The 25,953-nt window shown below is 42.5% G+C and overlaps 2 protein-coding genes across 2 annotated transcripts in view; one reads left to right on the forward strand and one right to left on the reverse strand.

Moving 5' to 3' along the window:
- The window catches only part of LOC116685848 (uncharacterized), a 41,676-nt gene that overhangs the window by 3,763 nt on the left and 11,960 nt on the right, over window positions 1-25,953 (forward strand). The gene's annotated exons all lie outside the window — the stretch shown is intronic.
- Window positions 12,178-13,271, reverse strand: LOC116685849 (protein kinase C iota type-like). The gene is made up of 3 exons (XM_032510806.1): window positions 13,144-13,271; window positions 12,669-12,758; window positions 12,178-12,305 (listed from the first exon to the last, which is right to left on the reverse strand). The coding sequence occupies exons 1-3, from the start codon at window positions 13,223-13,225 to the stop codon at window positions 12,247-12,249; spliced, it is 231 nt and encodes a 76-aa protein (XP_032366697.1). The 5' UTR covers window positions 13,226-13,271; the 3' UTR covers window positions 12,178-12,246.

The following is a 25,953-nucleotide window of genomic DNA, read 5'->3' on the forward strand; positions in this document are numbered from 1 at the left end:
CTGACGATCAATCTCGACGCTTTCCTTGGTGCATTCACACCTGTATAAGAGCTGTCCACTTGCTGATTGCTATCACCCAGAACGCATGCAATGCCCAGGCCTTGAAGCAGGGCACGTCTCCACTACGTCCCTCTCTGTCCAATACGTATAACTGGTAACTACCAGTGTCTGGACAGACATACACTACCAATACAGACCGCTAGCTCCATCTCAAATTAAATGGGCCCAAAGGTGTGCAAAGTACACAGGCAACAGCCTCTTAAGTGTTTTAGGATAAATTTCTGCTTTCAGTCTGTCACACTTGTTTTGCTTGTGTGTTTTTAAATGTTGACACGCTGTGATTCATTCCCACCATACACAACAAATAACCAGACTTTAACATCACAGAGATAAGGATTGGTCTCTGGCTCAGCTCTGCCTGTGGGCACGTCATATCAGACTAAGGCTAGTAGCTTCGATAGAGCCATAACCATACTAAAAAGACCAGCTAAGACCATTTACGCTAGTGATCGTGTAGTAACCTGCCCTTCCCCTAACCAGGCAGCTTGTTCTTGCCCTGGAAGCTGCTATCTTTGCACTGTGTTGTCGTTTGGAAGCCTCTTGTGTTTTCATCCTCGGCACTTGGGCCACACTTCAGTGCTGATTAATTCCTGATGCATGATTGCATTACACAACCACCAGTTGTTTAAGTTCAGCTGTGTACCGGTCCCACTTTATGTGCTGCTGCAACAGTATTATTGCTGCCTGCTCTGATCGATTGCAGCTTATTTAGATATTTTCTGTAAGACCTCCCGTTACCTCAATCGATTTTGTTCCGTTAGCTATCCCATTTGTTGAAATGGGTTTCAGCGCCCTGCGCGAGACAGAATCACCATCGAAAATTCATGAAAGCTTTAATTAATATCAGGAAAAAACAGCAATTGAAATCCACTTGAGGTATGATGGCTAGAAAAAAAGATTCAAATGTGGACTAAGTGCTATTGCTGTGTGCCAACAAAGATGGAAAGAGGCACGGTTTTGTTTGCCCATTTAGTTTTATTATTGGTTTTAAAAAACTTGATTGAAATATTCATACTAAAAAGGTCCAGTGGGTACTTTTGGAGTGGTTTCATTGCATCAACATCGTGCGCTTAATGCCCCGTCGCAAACTGTCCCTTTTCTATGCATATTTACCACCACCCCATTTCCATGTATTTCCTATTGGCCTCCCATTTAACATTTGCGCTTGCATGAATTGGAATGACTCGCTATCGTCATGCGGCATCTTAAATGCGTAATCCGTATATCCTTTCTTAGTAATACACCCCCTATGTTCAATTCCATAGAAGCCGGCGATTTCTTATTTTTAAAGGCCAGTTTTTCTGGAATCCAGGCTACTATGCATGCCTGAATAACTTCCCTGTGGCCTTTGGAAATTGAAATAGCTCCCCCCCAACATCATCACATACCCCTTCACCATACATAGAGATCAGCATGGGTAACTTTCCCCATAAGATCATTCTCTCATGGAATCAAACAGCTTACGTTTGAAGCCAACTGAAATAACACCCAGTGCCGCTATCTCTTATGTATGTGAAGGTATGTGATATATGGGTTAGCTTTAATTCCAAGGCCAAGGGAATTTATCAAGGGTGCCTATTTGCTGGATCCATGAAATAACCTGGCCTTTACATAATAAAAAATCTGCCTGCTCTATGGGAGTTTACTGGGGTGTGGGGGGTATCTTTATGCCCTTGTATCTTTAAGAAGAACATTTATTTATTTACAATACATTATTCCCTTCCCAAAGAAAATTGGTGTCCTTTTTTATTAAGGCATTAAGATCATTTCCAAAGCTGTTCTTCACCCTCTCTTTTTATCAACTTGCCTGGGCCGTGTAAATTGCAAGCCACTGTACCTTTACCCTGCTTCACATATCCTGTATCAGTTATATAGGTTGTTAGGATCTTAGCACAGCCACATAACGTTCCGGTGCGACCCCCTCGTCTCCCTGGAATTTGTTTAACTTGGTTACAACGTAGAAAAAGACAACACAATATCTGGACGTTTCAAAACCTGGAGCTTGGTTTAGCAGCTGACCCAAGGTGTGAATGTTGTGAAGCTGAGTCTATTTTTAAGGTTGGGACAAGCACACAGGAGTGGAGTGTCTTGTTGTTGGACTACGAAACAATTGGCCTGCCTAGGTTCAATTGTTTAGATTCACAAGAGATTAAGGCCACAATGTTCATATTTTTTGGTAATTGTAAGTACCGGTCTACACCCGTAATTTAGAAGAGGCAACCTGTCCCCAGCTAGTGCGTCACCATTGCAGGGGACTAATAAGCACAGCTACTTGGTTTGGCCGTCTCCTCTTACATTCTAAGAAACTAGTGTAACTCTGTTGGCTCTCGCACCAGAGATTCCCATACTGGATCTTCTGTGGGTGTCAGACATACCCAAGACAAGACCAAGGCAATTCACCATGAACCACGATGTGTACATGCCAACTGAGACTGCATCAAAAGCCACTGATCTTCTTTGACAGAGAGGAGTTGATAAAGTGCCGAGGACTTTGAAAGGAGAAGATGTATTTCATTATCACAGGGGTCAGGGGTGTTTATCGTTACTCCCTTTGGCCTCCTCTGAAGCTCTGGGTTTACCTGCTTTTCTTATACGATTTACCACGGTAGCTTTGCTGACCTTTTCACTGACAGAATTATTTGATTATCTTTCCCTCTGACCCCGTAGCACTTACCCGAAGGCTATTTCACGCTGGTCATTTGCCTATACCAAATTATTTTTTTTTTGTAGTTGGTCACCATCATTTCCTATAGGTTATGATAACCTGAAGTAGCAAAGTCTTTGCGAGATCTGGGACACAGAGGACATCTCCTACAACAAAGTCGATGGGGCATTAGAAAATCATACAGGTTGTAAACAAACAGTTTCTCCTAATTATCCTACACTTTCTTTAGAAGTCAAACTGAAAGTGAGTGCACCCTGAAATGTTGCTTAAAATTCAAAAACACTACAGTTCCAAAGTTTAAGCATGAAATGCATCTGTCATGGACGTTGTGCAGTTATTCTACTCTTATTCTTGTTGCTCCTCCCCCCACTTTTAGTTTATTTTTTAAAACCTGCATATCATCTGAACGCTCATGGATGGAACTGTGTAATATACCAATTGAAAAGATGGCTAAAACTACAAGAATTAAGACCCAGTTGTATAACACTGTAACTTCTTTTACAGGGTACTTCATTAAAAAAGAACGATGCAAAATTGATGCCAGCAGAGCTTAGGCCATCCTTGACTTTTACTTCCGCATGGGTGCCAAACATAATAAATTTATTCTCAAACTCCACGCCCCAGTTTGTTAAACCAGGCTTTTCTTCTAAAATGTTTAAATTCCCAGCTGAGATAACCCAGACTTACATCCCTCGGGTTTGTTTTCATCCCATACATGAAAAGCTCCTCACAGTTTACAGGCTAAAGTACGTGGTCTTAATAAATGAGTGATTTGCCCCCTCAACATTGCCGTGAGGTGTGTATTCAAGATACCGCTACAGAAAAGTAGAATCCCATCTCAGTTTTATTAAGGAGCAATCATATTATGCTTAGTTTCAGGTTCACAATTGTAAATGTAGAGGTTATATCAGAGTACGTCTTTATAATTTTACATTTTTTAAAACACATAGTTTTGTTGTACTGAAAATTTCTGCAGGCGCCTCTTTTCCCCCTAAGTGTGCTTTTGAGCTCTCCTTTTCCCTACCAGTGAGGCCTCTCACTTCTCATTAAAGTTATGCTGTTCGTATGGAATGAAGGGCATGACTTAAATAGAGCGTTTTGTCCAGCCCGTTTGTGAACAGTGTTTTTCTCTGGAACTGTTAGTCCGCTTTGGGGTTGGACTTTTGGACTGTACCTATAACTGCACAAAAGATATTACACAGTGGGCAATGGAAAAAGCCCAGAAGCATAATAGAGCACTCTTAACTTTTTCTTTTTTTTTTATTACACAAGGAGGATGTGAGTTATGGCACCTTATTTTTTTATATTACTAATGACCTTGTGGCAATATTGAAGAAACCTGCCATTGCACAAACATACCTTACAATAATGTTATTACTGGTCAGACTTCTGCTTCAGTGACTGACTAGAGGCAGACAGAATAAACAATCCTTCTCCGATAAAAAAACTTTGATGTCAGATACTGGCAAGACAAATTCAAATGACATGGGAAAGAAACATTTTTGAACATATCACCTGTCTGTCCAAGCTTCAAATGAGTTAACATTCACATTTGTGACTACCCCCTTATATACTGATAACATGTCTATTACCTGAATTGGACTGATCTTTTTAAAATAAGAAACACTGGGACATTAAGACACCCTATAAAGTGAAAACAGTCATTTCAGTATACAGCTATCTGGGCACCAGTGAGGTAAAATCGATCCACACCGACCAGAAGCTACATAATTATCTCTCTGAGTGGGAGCGCGTACCAGAGGATCACATCGCAGCTACCAATGCACAGGAATAAATGAGTAACGCTGACATTAGACTTTTGAATGTAGCTTCCTTATCTTGGCTTTCAAGCCCTCATTGCATACTTGGGCCTTTGGTTTCTTAAACTAACCGCACAGAGCATAAACACGCAACCGCCCTCATCCACTATTCAAATGTAACTTTTACAGCCTATTAAATGACTCCACTGAGCCTGGCTGTTTCTGATGTGATCAGTGTTCTAGGGTGTCAAACGCCCTCTCCTCTTGCATTCGTCTCTCTAGCTCATTTTCGTCAGAATCACCTGTATTCCGTTATCAATGTTGAAAACACCCTGATTGATTACATAGCATTCCAGGATGCTGTTTGTTTTACTTGCTGGAACGCGTCACGTGACCGTCCAGGGGTCAGGAAGCAAAGCTGGCGCTGCGCTGTCGATTTCCAACCTCTCCGTTTGTGCCTGTCCAACAAAGCACCCTCTAGATTTTTTTAAAATCAACGGGATGGCCATCCCGGAGTAGCAAAAAATATTATTTTTAAACCACAACATAGTACCGATTCACACCTTGCAGGCAGCAGATCAATGAATCCTGTGGTCCCTCCAAACTAACCATTTGCAAAAAACACAGACGACTGAGTCATAATGGTCAATGGCCCTCCTAACCCCTACAATAGATAACCTAGACGAGCGCTTCCGCTGCTGATATACGTGATACACATCTTACTACCTAGAGGATGGGGGCAGAATGCTAATTTTGTAGCACCACATTTCAAGGGTCTGCAGTGCAGACTGAGGCTGTTCAACCGAGCGTTTCCAAATACAAAAGGCTATTAATGGTCATTGTCGATCATCAAAACGGACACCCAGAAAGTATCCTTCAACCAAATTCACATACACAACCACCATTCCCCACAGCGTCAGAATAGTCACTGTGACAATCGTAGGGATCATACACAGGATAGTCTCAATTGCAAAGAGCGAGGCCCACTACACGCTTCCAAACCAGCCCCCAACCACACTAGAGCTCGTAGATGTAATCCGCCCTCCTTGTATTCACCTCCCACGCCAAAGGCAAGCCAGGCAAGATGAGGCTGAATCGTTAAATTCCTATCCACTTTATGCAAACAAAAAACCAAACTATCAAGCAAAAGTGGCTGAAACATTACCACCACCCAGAAATCTGAGCATGCCCTGCAGACAAATTTAGGGGTGTCGATCACTTTGACTTTCGATTTTAATTCGGATTTTAATTAAAAAAACCAATAAATCAAAAAATAGAGACGGCTCAATGACACAAGAAAGCCGCTAGATGTTTAATGATGTGTACCTGAAGGCATCGGTGACTTCTCATTCGGAGGCCCACCAACACTTCCCATGTTGTTGTTTGTTTGCATGAAACCCCTGGGAGCCAATGTTGCCACTCCGTGAGTTCATGAAAGCACTCCACTCACATGGCCATTGATCTGACATGTGCACAAGCTGCATTCTACTGGTTACCTAACGTTACCCTGTGTCTTAGCTGCATGCGACTGGTAGCTAACTTACCCTGTGGTCTTTAGCTGCATGCCTACTGGTAAGCTAACGTGCCCTGTGTCCTTTAGCTGCATGCTAACAACCTGAAGCTACGCTGTGATTGTTTGTGGGCTGTTTCTTTCTTGCGGACGTCGCAGTAGCGGGTATGAGAGAGAAATAACCCAAATACTGGGGAAGCGCCGGGGGGGGGATCCTGCTCCTCATTTCAAAAGTCGAAATCCACCCCACACACACACACACCCCTAGGTAAAAATCGAGAATGAAGACGAAAAGTTCATTCATTTGCGCATGGCAGAACATTTTCCTGAGAAAACACGGAATATTTCAGAATATTAAAGGTACACGCAGCGAAATTCGAGCAGACATGTTTTGATGTTTTAATGAAGTTTCTATTTGTAGATTAGATTATATTCAAATCTTAATCTAAACTAGAAACTTCACTCAAACATCAAACATTCTGCTCAGATTTCGCGCTGTAGACCTTGCATTATTTGAATGAAGTGTTCTATTTTGGAAAGAAGTGCATTGCGTTCAACCTTCACACCCAATAAAACCCCCCCCCCCCTCCAAAAACAAAAAATCACTACATATAACACAAGCTCGCTGTTAAAAATATGTTGTTTCCCTATTTAGAATAATAATCCTGACAAAGCTCCATCCAGAAGAACAGGACGAGCAGTTTGTTTTACACTATGGTACTACCCATGAAAGGTACATACTTTGGTGTATAAAATTTTAATGGAAACAACGTAGACAACTGTGCTGGAGTTTCTTTTTTCTCTCGCATAGATAGGGAGGGAAGCAAATAGAAAGGAAACCACACTTTGTGTCTTTTTGGTACTCTGGGTAGCCTTCCTCTGGAACACACACCACCACACAAACACACACTTTAGTTTGTCTGTTGTTGTGCAATTTTAGGTTCATCAGAGGTTTTTGAAAGTCAATATTTACTTTTTGATCAAAACTGCTTCGCCCTTTTGAACCTGTTACTCCCTTCCCATAGTACAAACAATTTATTTGACAGCATTCATTCTGTCATGATGATCCGCTTCTGAAAACAGCAACAGACCTAGAGGTCAACTCCAGTTAACGGATTCCAATACAACCATGCTACAGTGTTCCAATTACTCAACCTGCATCATAGCCATTAGATCAAGGATGCCACTCAATGCACACGTCTGACTTTACAACCCAGTGCTAGCCTGATATAATGTTAGTCATACAACTGCCATAACAATTCAACCCTTACACGCTGATAATTCACACCAAACACCACCGTCTCAGTTGTTTAGCAGGTGCCGCCCGAGTGATTGCCAAACAGAAAGCCTTCAGGGCTACATACGGTTCAGTGGAGGGCAGCCAGCCAAAGGCCCAGCCAGTCTAACAAAAGCTAGCCGGTTTGCATGCACACAATACCTGCCTGCAATGGCTACACGACAAGAAATCATCACACCTTCTAATCATGAAAGCGACCGATTCTCACACACACACACACACACAATACATTTTCAGCAAGGCCACACTCGTCTCAAATCATTGTCTATGAGTTTGGCGTGGAAACAGAGATGATGACAGGATGGGTGGAATGTATCGGATGGATGGATGGATGACGATGGTGGATAGCTAGATGGATGGATGGATGATTGATGGATGGATTCAGAGTAATAGCTCCCGGTTTCTTTCTTCCTTTCTCTCCACCTCTTTCATCACATTATCCAGGCTAAGTTGAGTGTCTATTGTGTGTACAGGTCTGTGTGTGTTATGTGTGTTTATTGTGATGAGCCGGCATGATACACACTGCTACTCCCCCTCGTCCTCTCTCTGACGATCCCTCCCGCTTTCTCTGTCCTCCCTGGGATTTATTTGATTATTTCCACTCTCTCACTCTCTCTCTCTCTCATCTCTCCTCTCTCTCTCTCCTCTCTCTCTCTCTCTCTGCTCTCTCTCTCTCTCTCTCTCTCCTCCTCACAGCTGAATAGAGACTCCCTGCTTTTGTCGAGCTGTTTAATTCCTCTGTGTGTTTCTCCCGTCTCCTAGGACGTGTTTCCGCGCTGAAGCCGTATCACAGTTGTTTGGTGGTGGCCGGCAGAGCCAAAAAAGCAGAGAAGGAAAATGGAGTGCCTGCCCTTGTGTGTTAAGAGCTGATCCTCTGGACCCGTATTTAATGCTTCCCCACCCCCCCCTCTCTCTCTCTCTCTCTCTACCTGTCTTTCCTACCACAGTGTCCCCTCATTCCGCCCTGTGTCCTCGTGGATGCAGCAGCACTGTAGGCTTCCTCCTGGAGGACAGCGGTGCCCACCCAGCTACGATAAAGAGAGTGGATTCTGGGAAAAGCGTAGAGGTGGCAGTGGAGGGGAAGAATAGGTTGGGGCTGTGGTGGGTGGGCGTGCTTGGCGGTGGTGGGGGGCTGTGTTTCAGCCGGAGAATCCGTTGCAAGGCAGGGCAGCCAGCACTGAGCACATCATCCCGGTTTTTAAACCCCCCGCCCACCTCCATCGTTCACCCTCCACACAGACGGGGGTCTGTTCACATCCTACTACCCACATGACACTCTTCGGCATAGGTAGCCTTGTCTATTGACACACCCACACACACACACCACACACACACCCACACACACACACACACACACACACACACACACCCACACACACACAACAACCACACCACACCCACCACAACACACACACACACACACACTACACCCCCCACGTCCTGCCAGAGTACGCCCTTGTCTATGTGTTGACACTCTACCTTATGATCAGGCCTTTACAGACCACTGTTTCAGATTAAGCGTACATTCTTACATTAATAAAATGTTTCCCTTGTTTTACATTTTTTTACATAATTCTCTATAACCATTGGAACATCCAGAGGTGTAAGGACCAGTTGTATTTCTATGATGGTTCCTCAACTAAGAATTTGATTCACATCCTATTTCCAGGTCCAATCATTTGTTCATGTGAGATACATGTGGGATCACATGCGCACAAATGCTCAAAAGCTGCAAGCAGCTGAACGACGTCACACTCCGCGAGCGCTTGTAGTGAACATATAATTAGCATAAAACGACGTATCATGCATTCTGACCACTGGTGTAAGGACTATAACACTCTTAAAGAAAGGAATCTCATATAAAAAAACAACGGGCAGTTAGACCCTCTGACTAATGCGTTCAAACGACTGTAGTAACCAAAAACACGGAGGCCTTCTGTAATCTCCGGCTGAACCAACGGCCCACACACTTATATTAATCCTATAGAACAACCTCTTAAGATACATTCTATGGGACAACCAGTGCATAACATAACTTCACTTTTCTCCCCCTTCACAATAAAGCCCCAATTAAAGACTGCCCTGAAACTCAGAGGCAGCTGTTTTTGCCTCATACAGTAATACTACATTAGCCTCCATTAAGTAAATCCATGCTTTAAGCAACGCTGGTAACAATTTTACCTTAAAAATAACTTTTAACCAGCAGTGGTCAAAGCCTGAGCTAATGCAAACTGTTTTTGTAGTTTACCCGCGTAGCAAGACCTCGCTGCCCACCGATGGTTCTCCTCTTGCACAAACCAGACGGACAGTGTTCTCTCCACACCACACACAGACACACACACCACACACACACACACACCACACATATTTCAACATAAATACGCAGCGTCACCGTGCCACATCCGGTTCTCCTGCCTTTTCTGGTCGTCATGCTGCTCCAAACTCCCGCACACTTTGCCAACCTTTCATCAGTGAAGAGAATCCACAGCCAACCGTGGACTAGTACTGTCCTCTGGTGTGTGCCAGACATCGAGGTCCCACGCACTACTGCTTTTGATGGGAGAGTATAACATGTCGATGAGCACATCTGTGTGAATCAACTCACCTGGCACTGCTCGTCAGACATCCCCTCACCTCTTCTCCCCTGCGACTGAATGCAAAACATGACATCCCACCATAAGTAAATAATTTAATCATACTTCGAGCTTCATTCGTGCCCCGCCGTTGTCCCCATGATCAAGGCACAGTCTGTGCTTAGTTAACAGTCCTGTAATAACCAGCAGTACTGTTGATTCTGTTATCCAAACTGCTAAGTCAGTCGACTACGTATTACTGTTGCCGGCTGTTTTCCTGTAACGGACATTTTAAAACTCTCTTTTCTTCAAAAATAATACATTAGTGACAGCTTTCAGTTTTTACGAAACGTTCATTTACAACGTTACTCACACACTACCTCACTTGTGCCGTCAAACATGCCTACCTGTATGTGGCAGTGAAACGGGGCTCAAGCTCCCGTTATGCCAATCAGATCCTGTAAATACATGCTACGAGAGACTTTGTAATTTCAGTACAATAAAATGGACTACTTAACCAAGTTCCTTCACTGCTGGCTACATAGCACCAACACAACAAAGGCTCCACTAGAATAGCGCGTTTTAGCTAACTTTATCAATCCAACAATCTTAGAAGCTTACACATTTGAATGATTCCCCGCGTCTGTTTTGTTTGTAATTAGAACTTTATTTTTTTCATGGATTTCACAATTTTCAGTATAAGATTTATGCCGTCACCGTTAATCTGAGCATTCGCAACTCAAATCTGCACTCAACTCACTCGGGCAGTGCCACAACAAATCACGTCTCGCTCTTCTCTTCCTCGGCTACCTAAACCTCGTTGGACCTCCAGTTTTACATTCAACTTGCAAATAAAAAAATCGGTTTTTAGAAATACTCGTTTTCGAGGATGAATCTCCGTTCGCATTTAAACAAGGGCACAAACGTTTTCAAAATGGTTGAACAGTTCATGCCTGGTCTTTTTTGTTTTTTTTTAAATCAGATAATGAAAATATCAGATACGAATTTATATAAATCATTTGACTTAAAGGAAAAATTATTGGTTTTGGATAAATAACTGAAATGTTACAATAAAATGATGAAGATTTGAAACAATTCGTGAGCAACTAAAAAAAAAAACAGTTTTATAGCAAAACTATTGCGAAGCACAGTAAAGTCCTTCTTCAAATCTCTCAATGGAGGACATATAAGACCACAACCACCCAAGACAAATACTATCTGCCACAGCAAGATCCCACAATAAAATCCGAAATTTGTTCATATGTTTTTTTGGTCCATGTGGGGGAAGTCGCGTTTAATGTTTCAACAGCTTCACCAAAGCTTACAACTGATGTTTCATCGACGCTACCAGTCCTGAGTTAGCCTTGAAAAAAATGACACACAATGTGTCCCTCCCTCCTCCACCGTCTAATTCTTTTTCTTCTCTTCCTCCCCGCCTAAAACCGCTCTATCTTACCTCCAAAAAAGGAGTCAAATGGAGAAAAGCCACAGCAGGAAGCCACATTTGTCTAGGTTACATATACTATATTGTACCGTCATCCATCACCCCAGACAACAAGAAAGCTTTACTACAACACACAGATTCTAACTGTGTGTGTGGTGTGTGTGTGTGTGTGTGTGTGTGTGTGTGTGGTTGTGTGTGTGTGTGTGTCGTTTGTGTTTGGTGTATGTGAAATCTATATGTGTGTATCCTTCATTTACCTACCTCCAGAAATTCACACCCTGCACTTCACACGTAAACCACTATTCCTTCCTCACCCAAGAGCCGTGGCTCCCCCACCAAACACAAGCACACACCACACACACACAGACAGCACACACACACCCCACACACACACCACACACACACACACACACACCCACACACCACACACACACACAGCAGTGCCGTCCGCAGCTGCTGAAACATGCTTTCACAGCAACTAGATTAGTGCGAGGCGTGCGTGCACCCATATGGGAGTACATGTGAGACTCAGGGCAGAGCAGCTATTGACTAATCCCTTTTACACAACCATAACTGACCTGATACAAAGCTTAAAGGACAATCTTCAGGCGTGCTTGCATCGAATTCGCCATGGTAAAATGGCACAAATAGGAAAAAAAGTTTCTGTGTCGCGACGCCTTTATGTGCAATTAGCCCCGTGGATGGACTGGTGACAGCTGTTCGCATGATTGCAACGCTCCCTGTCCAGGTGCGGGGAACGACGGTCTTGAACAGTTTTACTAAAGCTAAAGGGGGCGATGCTCACTGATTATCACGCAAAAGCATTTGATCAATTTTCTTTCTTAAACTGTAGTTTAACAGTGCTGGTTACACAGCATGGGATCTCACAGTCAACGGGACTCTTGGAGGGGGATGTATCGAAGGAAATGGAAGTGATTTACTCACTGTCCTCTCCAGGGCAGGGCATGCCAGGCCGCTCCGGGATGCTGGGGAACACTGCAAAAGAAAGAAAATAAAGGAAACGGACCATTTCAATCTGCTGTTTTTCAGTATCATGTGACAGAATATGCAAGGTCCCGAAATTCCTCTCGCCACCCACACACATACGCACCAGTTGATGAACACCTGAATGTATGTAATAATGAAAATGTGTACAAAAAAAGAAAACACTGACTCAGGTTGCATTGACGTTTGTACTGACTTGCCTCTTCATTCTTTAATGTTGCCATGCTTGCTAAGGTACGTGCCGTTCTCTGGTGTTTTAGCTCTCCTAAAGTTGTCCGTGTGGCAAGCTAGTTAAATAATTAGGATCTTTATAATATACGTAATGACAATGGAAGTACAGTTGCGCTGACTCACCATGCAGCAGTCGTCCAGACCTCTTGGTTCGACTGTAAATACGAAAAGCCTCCTCCAGCTCCATCTGGGACGAGATGGTACAAGGGTCCCCTGAACACACACAAACACACACTCTCAATACATTGAATCATCCATGTCAGAAAGCAAGTGACCTATGCTCAATACTGTGCTTGACTATATCCTGTGTCCAGTTTTTTCCCTTGGTTTGTGGAAAACTTAAGTGTGGGTAATTGGCGGGTTTAGGAGTAACTCCCTGAAGAAAATGCCACGTTTTTCAATTTAAAAAGAAATGCAATTTCCCTATAGATTGTGTGTCTCTGTGTGAATAGATATGAACATTTTAAGGTATCCCGCTGTGCAGTGGGATGTGGCAGTGATGACTTTGCCTTTTGTTTGCCATTTTAAGCCAGAGTTACATACGCCTAGACCGAGCCGCAGACTTGATGTAAGTATGTGCACCGTGCGGCACACCCACCTTCATCATCGATCCCTTGATCGTGATGGGCTGCTGCTTGGCACGCTGCACTATACGTTCTCACCTCACTCCTGCACTCCATCAAAGTTTACTCGTGTCAGCCGAAGAATCTGCGATTAACATGTGCCTGAACAACACAACACACACAACACACACACGACACACATACACACAGCACACACACACACACCCAACCACACACACCACAAACACAGTCAAGATTGAGTTACTTTTTGTGACAGGGCCAGAGGAGTCACCACAGAATACGGAATTAGTCAACCTTATTGCAGTAAATAAACCTCCCCCTATTGGTGTACTGGTTTAAATGGATAACGCGAGTATTTGAGATCCATAGCAGGAATTTATGGACTCTGTGGAAGCAAATCTCATTGCCGTCAAAACGCCTCCTGGCCTCTACTGGCTTCTGTACCACTAATTCCTCTGGTTTTCCAAGAATCACTAATCTAGCAAACACTGGAAACCGCGGACCTTTCACATAAGTCAGTCGGCCTGTTTGCTTAAATACCACACGATTTCAATACTGAAGCTGTAAACTAGACAGTTGGGACGCGCACTGGTTTAAACCAATGGCAATTGGTGATTTGTTTAATGATTTGTTGAATGCTGAAATGAATCAGAAAGCACAAAGTATCTGGCCTTCAAGTACCCTTATCAGTGGTTTTAAATAAGGGTGTGTGCATGTTCAGTTTCAACACTCTCACTGCTCTGCGGTGGCCTGAATGGATACCGTGGTGTATATAATGCAATAAAAACACAAAAATAAAAAAACAAAAAAAAAAAAAAAAACAGAAAAAAAAAAAAAAAAAAAGCGAAAAAGAAAAGTACAGTGCAGCTTGCTGAGAATCTAGTTTGAATGTATACTGGGTCCACATGCCGCCAAGGTGTGTGTGTTTTACACTGTTAGTAGATCCCCCCCTGTACGCTTCGGAAGAATAAGAAGTGCAGGACTAGTGACTGGGCCCATGTGATGAGTGTTCTATTGTGTTGTTTGACTCTGACAGGTGGACCGAGACAGCTTTCATCCCAGCAGCATTGCTCCACAAACGGCCACACCCACACAAGTCAATGTGGAAATGTGTTCGCCCACACCACACCCACACAACACACCACACACCACACCATTACCCACCCACACACACACATGGTAAACAAGGGGTAGAATGCATTCAAGATTACCATGTCATTCATAAATCAGAACAGGTTGATGTATTTTAAGAATTATATACATCACCGCAACTGGATATAGTCTTAGTCTTAAAATGGGCCACGGTCATACCCCCCACAGCTCTGTACCACACACTCCCACCTCCCCGGTTAGCAACAGGTCAACAAAAAACGCACGTTAATAACAGCTTACCAACATTTACACATCTAACACAGGGAACACACTAACAACGCTAACCCAGCTAACAACAGCTAACAACCTTTAAATAACAGTTTTAACACAGTAACAACAGGTACAACATTTAACTACATCTAACAACGGTAACAACACTAACAACAGTTTAACACCACAAAAGCTAACAACAGCTACCAACATTTAACAACCGTTACCAACAGTTTTAACAACAGGTAACACAGGGAACACAGCTAACTACAGTAACAACAGCTAACACAGCTCCCAACAGTCTAACAACGCAACAACAGCTACAAATTTAATACAGTTAACAACAGTTAACACCGTTAACACAGTAACACAGCTAACGACATCTAACAACAGTACAAAGCTAACAACAGCTAACAACAGCTAACAACAGTTAACAACAGCTAACAACAGCTAACAACAGCTAACAACAGCTAACAACAGACTAACAACTTTAATAACATTTAACAACAGTTTAACAACAGGTAACAACAGCTCAACAGCTACCACCCACACAACGCTCAACCATAACATCTAACAACAGTAACAACAGTACAACAGCTAAGACGAAAAAACCACCTAACAACAGCTATACATTCTCACAACGTAACACAGCTAACAACCCTAACAACCAGCTAACAACAGCTAACTACATCCAAACAGGTAACAACAGCTACAACAGCTAACCACCACGCTAACAACAGCGCAACAACAGCTATACAACGTAACAACCGGTACAACAGGTAACACAGCTAACAACATCTAACAACATCTAACAACAGCTAACAACAGCTACACAACAGTAACAACAGCTAACAACCGCTCAACAGCTTACCAACATGTTAAACAACAGTAACCAACATGTAACAACAGGTCACAACACAACACAGCAACAACCGGAACAACGCTAACAACAGCTAACAACAGCTAACAACAGCTAACAACAGCTAAAACAGCAACTAACATTAACAGTTGTAGGATATGTCAAGTGACCAATTGTGTCCTTCCATTAGCCTTTACATACTAGGGGGTGGGAATTGATACAAGCTAGTCATCACAAAATTTTTCCTATACAATCTTTTATTTATATATTTTATAACTCAGTTTTGTTTGCTTGAAATGCCTATTTTGCGGCAAATCAAATTGAAGTGAGATACACACAGAGAAATATATCTTTTAGATAAACACACGTTGACGAACAATCTTGCAAGTTGGGAAAAAAAAAACAATAATGCATACTATGTATATGAAATACGATGATATATAATATCGTATCGTGCATAAGTATTGTGACATATTGTACCGCGGGCCTCTGGGCTGGATTGCCAACCCTACTAACTCCTACTACTACTAACCAACCCCCAACCCCCCCACTACCTCAACTACTGCTACTCGATCCCCCCAAGTACAAATAGTGCACACACACGCAACTCAACACAATGTTTACTTTTGACTATGAGTTCCTTTAAATCACGCTAACTGGATTAATTAACAATCAAAGAAAAAAAAAAAAAAAAAAAAAAACCAGGTGGCTTTTCATCATTCTCATGCTTCAATATTTCAGTCGGTTTATCTTTTTCTGATCTCTAACCAACTTAGAATGCCAGCTCAATGTACTGTGGACGGAAAAGTGTTCCCCAACCACATTCATTCATTCATTCATTTATGCACTAGTGGCATGGCAGCCTATTGTTTTTTCTTTGTAAGACACGTTACAGTACCAGAAATACAATACTGCAAATAGCAATTACTATTTATTATTGGTTAAGTAAGAAAATAACGGCTACTACGGTGAACGTGAGAGAACCCCAATTCTGAATTTAACAGAAACACAACATGGTTAATTCGTGATTTATCAAGAATTGTCCAGCCCTATCATTTCCCCGGCAGTTTAGTATACTGTATAATTGACTGTCTAATGTTTATTATTGACACTATAGTAATCTGAAGTGTAAACAGGTGCCAATGCGGTTACTAGATCATGATGAACATTTGATAGCAATTAGAGTGACAGGTCTGACGGGGACGGCTGTAGAACCATGTTAAAACCTTTATGTTCAGGTATACACAGCGTGCTGAGGAAAGAGCACTTGAACCAGGTCATCAACATATAAATAGTGCCTTCCACTATTCCGTGACTTACTATTGCATACCTTATTGTGGCATTATGGGTTTTGTCCAGTTTTAGAGCAACAGCTTTAGTATTCTCGATCACAACAGAAAAACAGTTATTTTCATCTATAAAGTGAACATTCACAACCAACATTTGGCACTGATGTAATAAGTGTATATATAGGGCTTGGACTCCATAACTGAATTTTTTGGCCCCCCCCCCTGTTTTCTTTAAGTATGTTAGGTTACTGTATAAAGCCCAATATATAAAAAAGTACCTGACATGAATTAATATTGCAAAGCAGGACATGATTGTCATATTTTACACAATTTGCCTAATCCTCCTATAATCCCAGTAGATCCCGTTATGTAAAAGTAAAAAATGAACAGTCGAGTGGCCTGAAGTGTCTTCTGTGATTTACATACTGAAACTATTGTCCACTCGTTGCTGGAATATTACATATAAATTACCCATAAACTGTGGGAAATCTGTGGCTGTAAAAAAAAGAATCTCGCCTTGTAATATTGTCTCCCTGTTTCAGTTTAAATGATTTAATTATTTTGTATTCTTTGCTAACTTCTGGCATGTTTTATGTTATCTGATGATTTTTTTTATTAGTTTTTTATCTGTTGAAAATACGTGATCGCATTACACTTTTTTACACATATTAAATTTAAAAAATAAATAAAGAAAATCACAAAGATAGGCCTAGAGTTACTATAATCACATTATTAACGAAATAAAATAAAGTACTTCACTTATTTATTACGTAGGTGAAGTTCTGACATCAAACAGGCAGTTATTTTGATAAGGCCAGGTGCAGGGTCAGCTCACTCTTACACTGACCTAGATTATCCCAGGTGTGCAGGTTCCACGCTCACTCTACGGACCTAGATTAAGCCCAGGTGTTCAGGTCCGCTCCCTCTTACTGTGACCTAGATTCACCCAGGTGTGCAGCGTCAACGCTCCACTGTTCACTCACCGATCTTCTATTTCAGGAGCGACCCTCACGTACCTCCACGCACCATGGTTCTGTAAGTCTCCGCTCCACAGGTGTCTCCCCTTGTCACTCTTCCACTACTGTCTCCCTGTCCCCTAAGACAAGCTACTTACGCCACGGTAGTGTGCTTTGACTTTTCACCAACTCCGGTCCCAGTCCATTATCGTCCGTTTGCGTTAGCAACCGGCGGTGTGGCATTGTACGTTTGGTGTACCGTTAACGTTACGACGTTACCTTGCCAACTAGCCCGACGTTAACGGGAAAGACCCCGACTACCGCTGTTCACTCGTCACGTCTTAAAGAAAAAAAAAATGGACCGTTACATACGTAAAGTTACCGTTTTGGTCCATACTCTCGGAAAACGAAACTGTCGAGCTCTATGATTTTTCTTTTCCTTAATGCAACGGTAGACTGGCTCCTCCGGTGGAGGAGTTGTCAAAGTGGCTGTATAACATGCCATTTCCGTTTACCGCTTCAAAATAAAACACATGCCAAACACAGTTTGCTGCGTTAATGCTTTATTTTGAAAGTACAACGGTGTTCCGTTTCATCACGGAAGATCCACCGCTGGCAACTTCACACGTGGCCTCTGGCTCACTATGGTAAGACCGAATCCCAAATCACCTGTCCCCTAACGGGGCAGTCAACAACAAAACGCCAACGTGATAATATTGATTCCCATATTAGATTTTATAACGCATTTCATTTTGGACAGTTGCATTGTAGTATTTTCCTCTCAGCATACCAGGTGGCTGTATCACGAATAATTATAGCAACTTCCATGAACTTCTTCATTCCACAACCTTATCTTTTACCATTGTAAATGTCAATATTCCCAGCATAAGGCGTTATTCCTTTTCACTCCCTGAAAACTTCATTGACAATGTCAATCAGGTTTTATGATTTGTTTTAACGATGTGTGTTTTGTTTTTTATTTAAAGCCACAATGGATAAAGGTTTTATGTCGTGCTGCAAGAAATGTCTTACAAGAAGACCCACAAAGGATCAGACTCCACAATTACCATATTTCATGGATTAGGCCTACGGGATGGGCTGGAGCTGAGGCCCCCAGATAGATAATGAGTATCAAGTGCCACCTAGCTGTTGACTAATGATGAACAACGTTGGAAACTTTAAATCTGAGGAGCATGATTTACCTTTTTTTAATCCTGCCCCAGCAAACTAACATGGATGTGCCACTGTAATCCTTCTTTGATGAACTGAATGACGCAAACTCAGACTTGGCCTCAACCTGAGGACCCTTTTATCAACCAGGCCCCTAGACCTTAATACATAAACCGGTAGGCCTACTGAAAGTCTTGAAAAATGCGTTTATCACTATGGTCCACTAAAGAAAATACACACACACAACCCTGGAGACAGTCACATCCACTACCAAGTTTGGTTTGGAATATGAAACCACCGGGAACTGAACAAACCTTCTCCGTACACGTGAACATTCACTCACAGGATATGGATCAAATGACATGGATCCTCGGAAACAATTTCTTTGCTCAATAAAAAATAACTGGCAACTGCTTACCCTGAGATGACATATTTAAGTAGGATAAATCAGATCCCCTGCTCTAACACAATTATCCCATTATCCAATTTAAACAGCAGAAGTCCGTATGCCAACTTCAAGTATATCAAACCTGCTAAAGCATATGAACACATTTGCAACTGTTAACATAATTGGCATACAGAAGAACTTGGATACAGGAAAGAATCAGATTTTGGAATTGAAGGAGATGAATGTTTTCTATTAACAGGTACACGCGATGTGGGGGTGGTGTTCTACGTATGTGGAATAAGGATTCAATTACAAGACGGGGGTGGGAAGAAACATGTCCATGGCGGTGAATAATTTATTGGAATGTGTCACAATAGAAATAGTATTGAAAACGAAAAAATACAATTGTAGTTGCATATACAGGTCACCTGGTTCTGAATATGTGACACTTTTAAGACTGGAATGGAGAAAGACATTTCCCCAAAACCATAGCGCAAAACGGTTATGTTCAATCAATGTGTGCGGAACTCAATATTGAACGTTGTTACAATAATCATACCAAATAACCATAAAATGGACAGAGAATTTATCAACACGTGTTAGTCTAGCCTCTATCCCAAAATTACAGACCCAGCCTAATTACATACTTCTCACTGTGGCACACTAATAGACAAATATTTAACAAAGCTTATCACACAATACCTGAGTTCGATACTAAGTTGATAATCCTGACCACCTACCAATTTTTGTACCCAACCGATCACCCCGGCCTCACACCCCCCCACAACCACCCCATAACCAAACCGCGACCCCCCCGCCCCCCCCCAAACCACCCGCCCTGGCGCATCCCAAACCCCCGACACATCTCACCCCGCCCACGCCCCAGGTACCCTGTCCCGTCATGGTGGCGAAGGCAAAAGACGCGCACCCCCAAAAAGCCCATCCCGTCCCCAAACCCACCAACTCCCCCCCACCGCAGCAAGCAAATCAAAGCCCCTCAGCCGCCCCACTACCGAACCCCCAGATCCTCAAAACCGCCAGAAAACCAACGCCCCCCACTCACATCCACCCCCCCTCGCACACGAAAGCCCCTCGCCTACCACAAATACAGTTGATAAATTCCTCTGTCATTTTATGGTTATTTGGATTTAACAAGTCAATATTGAAGTAGTTGCAGTATTAATCCACCAGGTGGCTTCAAAACAACACATGTGAACATCACATCCATTCTTGTAGATACTATTTAAGGTCCCATGGCATGATAATTTCACTTTATGAGGTTTTTTTAACATTAATATGCATTCCCCGAGCCTGCCTATGGCCATGGCTTTCAACAAGCAAAGTGGCAGTTGGTCAAGGCCACACCCCCAGCCTCCACCTTACCACCCCCCCTCTCCTCCTCCTCAACAGCTACAGACTCAGAAATGGCACATACTGATGAAAGCTTAGTGGGACTGGCTCTAGTGGCTGGAATTCTGCACCCAGGCTGGATTTTGGGAAAGAGACTTCAGATACAGTATTAGGGACCCCTAAGGTCTATATAAAAGAGACTTCAGCCGGGTTTGGTCGTAGAGGTTAGTGTCTGCAGAGCTCGGCATGAAAAATAGATAACAGGTCTAGACTGCTACTGGAGAGGACTTCACACCAACACAGGACGGGTCCCTAACCACCACCCCGCCCTGCTGTCAGAATTAAAACTCACTCGGCAGAGAATGGTGGAACATTGTTCCAAAACAATTATTAGAAGTCACAGTAAACTTATGAACAATCAACTGAAACAAAGCCGGAATATGTGTTAACTTTGCTCTTTAGCTCGAATATAATGAATGGACCCAAATGATTAATATAGCACTAAGTGAATATAATGATGTTCATGCACACAGGATATGCATCCATTTTAATTCAACACTTACCTAACAGTATTAATACACACTGTAAACAGTCAGATAATATAAGAATACTAACCTAATAGTATTAATCATGCTTAAACAGTCAGATATATCAGGACTACGACCATAAATAGTATTAATTAGCCCACTTGAAAAAACAGGTCAGATATGACTCAGACTACGACCTAACTAGTATTAATACATGCTTCCACAGTCAGATCAGATATCATCAGACTATACATAAACAGATTATACCACTTTAAACAGTCAGATATCATCAGACTATACCGAACTAGGTTAAATACAACTTTAACAGTCAGATATACTCAGAACTAAAATTACCTAACTGTATAATCCCAGGCTTCAAAACAGTCGTATATCGAATATTATCATCGAAGTGATGTCTGATCTTCAATGTGAAATGCTTTCGCACTGTAAAATGTCACTTCCACACTGTTGGAAGTGTTGGTCATGGACAAGAAGCTATAAGTGGCCAGGAATAAAGAAAGAGGATACGCACAGGCTGCTTACTACATCTACAAATCTTAGTTCTTTGTCTTTCCAGATCTTACACAGAGGGGTCAGAAATAACACCCAGGTGGCACAATATCAGTGGTACCAGACAAAACATCCGAGACCAGCTTTAAACAACTCCTTTGGGAGAACGAAACTAGTTGGATCTTGTCGTGGTTTCTCTGTGAGAGTATGAGGGGCTGTTGTAAATATACCATCGTTGTGAATGGGAGGAGGTATGTGGTTGTTTTTCTCTTGGTACCACGTCATTTCACAGATGGGCACACACACTGTCTCTGCAGCCCCACACAAGACAAAATGGTTTGTGGCAGTCAACCTACATCTATGATCTGAGCTGTAATGTGAACGACGCAGACCGAGTGGAACTGCCGTACGTAGCCAACCTGCGAAAACTCTACAGAATGTTGATACGTATGCTGCCTTTTACCAACCCTTCTCAAGCTAAAACAGCTGACGCTTACTACTGGCTTCAGGGGACAGATGTAGTTAGCATTGCGGACTGTAGCAGTACACGCCAGGGCCAACCCACAGAAAGTCTCACGCTGTGGTCAGAAGCTTTGTTCGTATTTTACACAACTGCAGTTCATATGGTAATCAGCCGCCTTGCTCGACCACTAACTGTAAATCACTATTAATAGACGCAATTTGAACTGAAAGCGTTAAGTACTTGTGCTATATTCATCTAAGTGCAACTGTGATTTCCCCTGCTGCTGAGCATTGACTGTTTTTAAATGTCCTGAGCCAGTATGTGTAAACTTACCGAGGAATTTAAACACATGCTGGAATGAAGAGTGAACTCCAAGGTTTGAGATTCAATGTCATCTTTGATTTTCTTCCGTAAACTGTCACATGCATGGCTGCGTTAATCTTAAATTCAGCTCGTCTCTTTGGCCATGTCACTCTGCTATCTAAGGCCTTTTACCTCAGTGAAGCCAGTTTTGTAAAAACTCTGGCAGCTTTTGCGCGCATGGCGAAACAAAGAGGTTAAGTGAGGTGCACAGAATTACCAACATTTGACCCTAAGGTCAAAGTACCGATGCAAAAAAATCCCCTTAGCGTCTGTAGGGAGCGCACGGCAAACAGCAGCTCGCCACGGACTCGTAAGACGACGTATGTTAAGAGAGAGCGTAGACAGTAGTATGAAAGACTGAAAAGCCCGCACGAAGGGACTTAGTGGATGGGTCAAACAAAACAGGACTTTCAACCCCTTACCGGGGTGTGTCCCTTCTTGTAGCTGTGAGTTGAACCCAAGTCCAAGCATCAATAGTGACCCGACCAAGTGCGTTTAATATATTGAAAGGCGACTTTTTTTGTCAATATAAGGTAAAATCACCTGGCAAGTGAGCAACAGCAAATTTGCATGAATCAACAGCTCCCAGAATATCTTCAATATATATCCCCTCCCACTAAGCTTGTCACACCAGTATTTGTACACGTCCTATATCCGACTGGTATGCGGGTATCGTATTTGACGTACTGGAATTTATATGCACCGTATCAGTATCATCATGCCGGGATAAGTATACACGTGTTAGCTCATATCCATCATACAAGGATAGTAGTTATACCGCTGTTAGAATTCATCTTACATCCATACAAGGATAGTAGTATACGTGTTAGATCATATAGATCCATACAAGGAGATGTAGTATACAGCTGTTAGAATGTATCAATCAACAGGTAGTATATACAGTTAATTGATATACAGTAGTTAGACTCATGAGTAGACCTCACAGACAGGTAGTAGTATTATCATTGTTGAAACATATAAATATATGAGGCCCACTGGTATCGGATCAGTACTCGTATCGGCCGATACGCAAGTTCAGGATCAGAAGTCCGGTATGTGGGAATAGCAGAAGAATACTGTTCTTTAAAAACACCCAAACAAACGGACTGAAAGGAGTCTCTTTTAGTAATGCCAGACCATGGTGAACGATGCTTTTGTTTTTTCCACAGTCACTATGAGCACACATGCCATAAATGATGGCTGGTAGCCAGGACAGAAGAGTAGATGGAACAGATCAGCCGAAATGCGATGGATCCGCATCAATGTCACAGGACATGCCTCGTGGATACCTTACCCAGACTATGTCCGTAAGCCTCTCAGGGTCCATGTATCTTATACATGGCTTAAAATTATTTGATGCTTTATGCCAATATGTTTTCATGTTATTTGGCCACCACTCCCCCCTGCTTTCGAATGACCACCTCTGGCCCTTGTTATAGTCCCTTGTCCTTCTTAAAGAATTATTATGACATATACACACTTCTGTTTCGCATAGATCATCTCTGTTCATCATGTATTCCTGGTCTGATGGTACACTATTTTTATCTTTACCTGTCATGAAAATGAATTCTTCTATTATTTGACATCTTAGTTAACTTTGTTGACTCTGATATGTCCTGAGACCAGGCTTATTTAAGTGCACATTGTGAGCTATCAATGAAGTGTCAATAATAGACTTTTATAAGAGCTATGAGAGATTGAAGATTGTAGTGATATTGATGCGCCCGTAGATGTGGGCACCTTGATTGGTCAGGATCATTATGAAGCCTGGCCAATCACCAGCGAAGAGGCTTATAACAAAGTGTTGTGCTGTGTGCTGTGTGTGTTGGGTGTGTTGTGGTGTGGTGTGGTGTGTGTGTGTGTGATCGGGGTGTGTGTGTGTGTGAGTGTTGCGAGCGCTTGCCTTCACATCATCTTTGTTATATGTCCAAACGACACAATTTAGCCATCACAATGCAGTCTAACACTTTGGGGGTATTCAGGGATTACCTGATCAAAGTAAACAGGTACAGCAATTGGATTACACATCAAAACCAACTACAGTTCTGGATTTATTTAAAAAAAAAAAAAACAAATAAAAAGCACACCAACAAAAACAATTAAAAGTCAACTTGAAGACTTGCTTTAGATGGATTTCAAAATGAAAAATAACACTGATGGAGAATGGTTGGAAAAATGGGAAACGCAGGAGGGATAGGAAAGTGATGAAGACAGTTGTTTGGGGACTGCACATGATGACCAGATGGCTCTGTGCCTGCAATCACTCACTGCCTGGATTAAAAGATAAGGTAAGAATAAAGCTCCGTGGCATACACATGCACCTGAACCCCGCAGGAAGCACGCGATCAATGACTGGGTTGCGACCCAAACTGGTTTGTCCTGGCTACATGCCACTGAAAGGCTCACCCTCTCCAGTCCAGAGGGTGGTGGTAACGATGCATGTTTTCACAGGACTGTGTTCACGTGACGTCCCCACCTGGGAGAATCTAGCAATCTATGCTCGAAGGTTCATGGTTCTGACACAACATTGCTCGGTGCTCCAGAACGCACAACCCCACCTCGCTCACACACAGTTGCTGGCTGTTAAAGGTCCAAGGGAGAGACATGGAGGATTATAAAAAAAGAATGCGAAGTGGACCTCCTCAGGTAGGGCACTAATAATTTCACCTTCGGGAAAGGTCTCGGGATGCCACAAGCCTTCAAAGCAATTATATGAGAATCATAGAGAGTTGTGGGAGCTGATGTACTTAAGAGCTTTTAGCAGCTCATTTCGACGGCGGCCGGAATGAACGGATGTCAGTGTATACTCAGAAGGAAGTTCCACAAACGTTGTAAAGTATTGGCATTTTGTTTTAAAATCAGTACAAGTGAAATACCATGGTCCATTTGGTCTGTGTATCGCTTGCTGCAGTCACGCATGAAAGCAAACCAGAAATCTAAAAAAAAGCTCCTCACAATGTCCATTGTACGCTCTCCTGGCTGTGGGATAAATATTGAGTAATTTCTTTGCTATATTGACTTCAGAAACCATTTGAACCTTGCCTACGTAAAGATTTGAAAATTAAATATCCGACTTCCACCTTTTGACAACAGCAGCTCGAGTGCCCACAGAGACATAAGATTGCCATTTACTATACATTAGACTCACATTACCCATTAGCTCTGATTTGACGATTAGTTAAATGTCATGCAGGCTAATGGCGTGGTTATCTGAGGGATCAGGGGGATTGCTATCACCATGAGAGACGGGGGGGGGGGGGCGGGGGGGGGGGGGGGGGTGGGGGGGCTGGTTTGTAGCCCCCGACAGAATTGGGACATAGCTTGTTGGGCAGCGGCACACCCAATGCTACTTAACAAAACCATTATGTATTTGTGGCTATGGAAGACATAGATTTGGCTAAACCATGCCTCGCTTTAGTTTCTTCTGTTTTTCCATTTCTCTGTTTTCTCCAGTATCCCATCTTAATATAAAATGCAGTGGATGGCCAAGATGTATGAATCCTTTATTACAGCAGAGTTCTCAGCTGCGCTGTGGAACCACATCAATGCTTGAGATAGCATGCAATTTGTTAATTAAGTTAATTATT

This window comes from Etheostoma spectabile, unplaced genomic scaffold, assembly GCF_008692095.1.
Source record: "Etheostoma spectabile isolate EspeVRDwgs_2016 unplaced genomic scaffold, UIUC_Espe_1.0 scaffold272, whole genome shotgun sequence".
Lineage (NCBI taxonomy): Eukaryota > Metazoa > Chordata > Actinopteri > Perciformes > Percidae > Etheostoma > Etheostoma spectabile.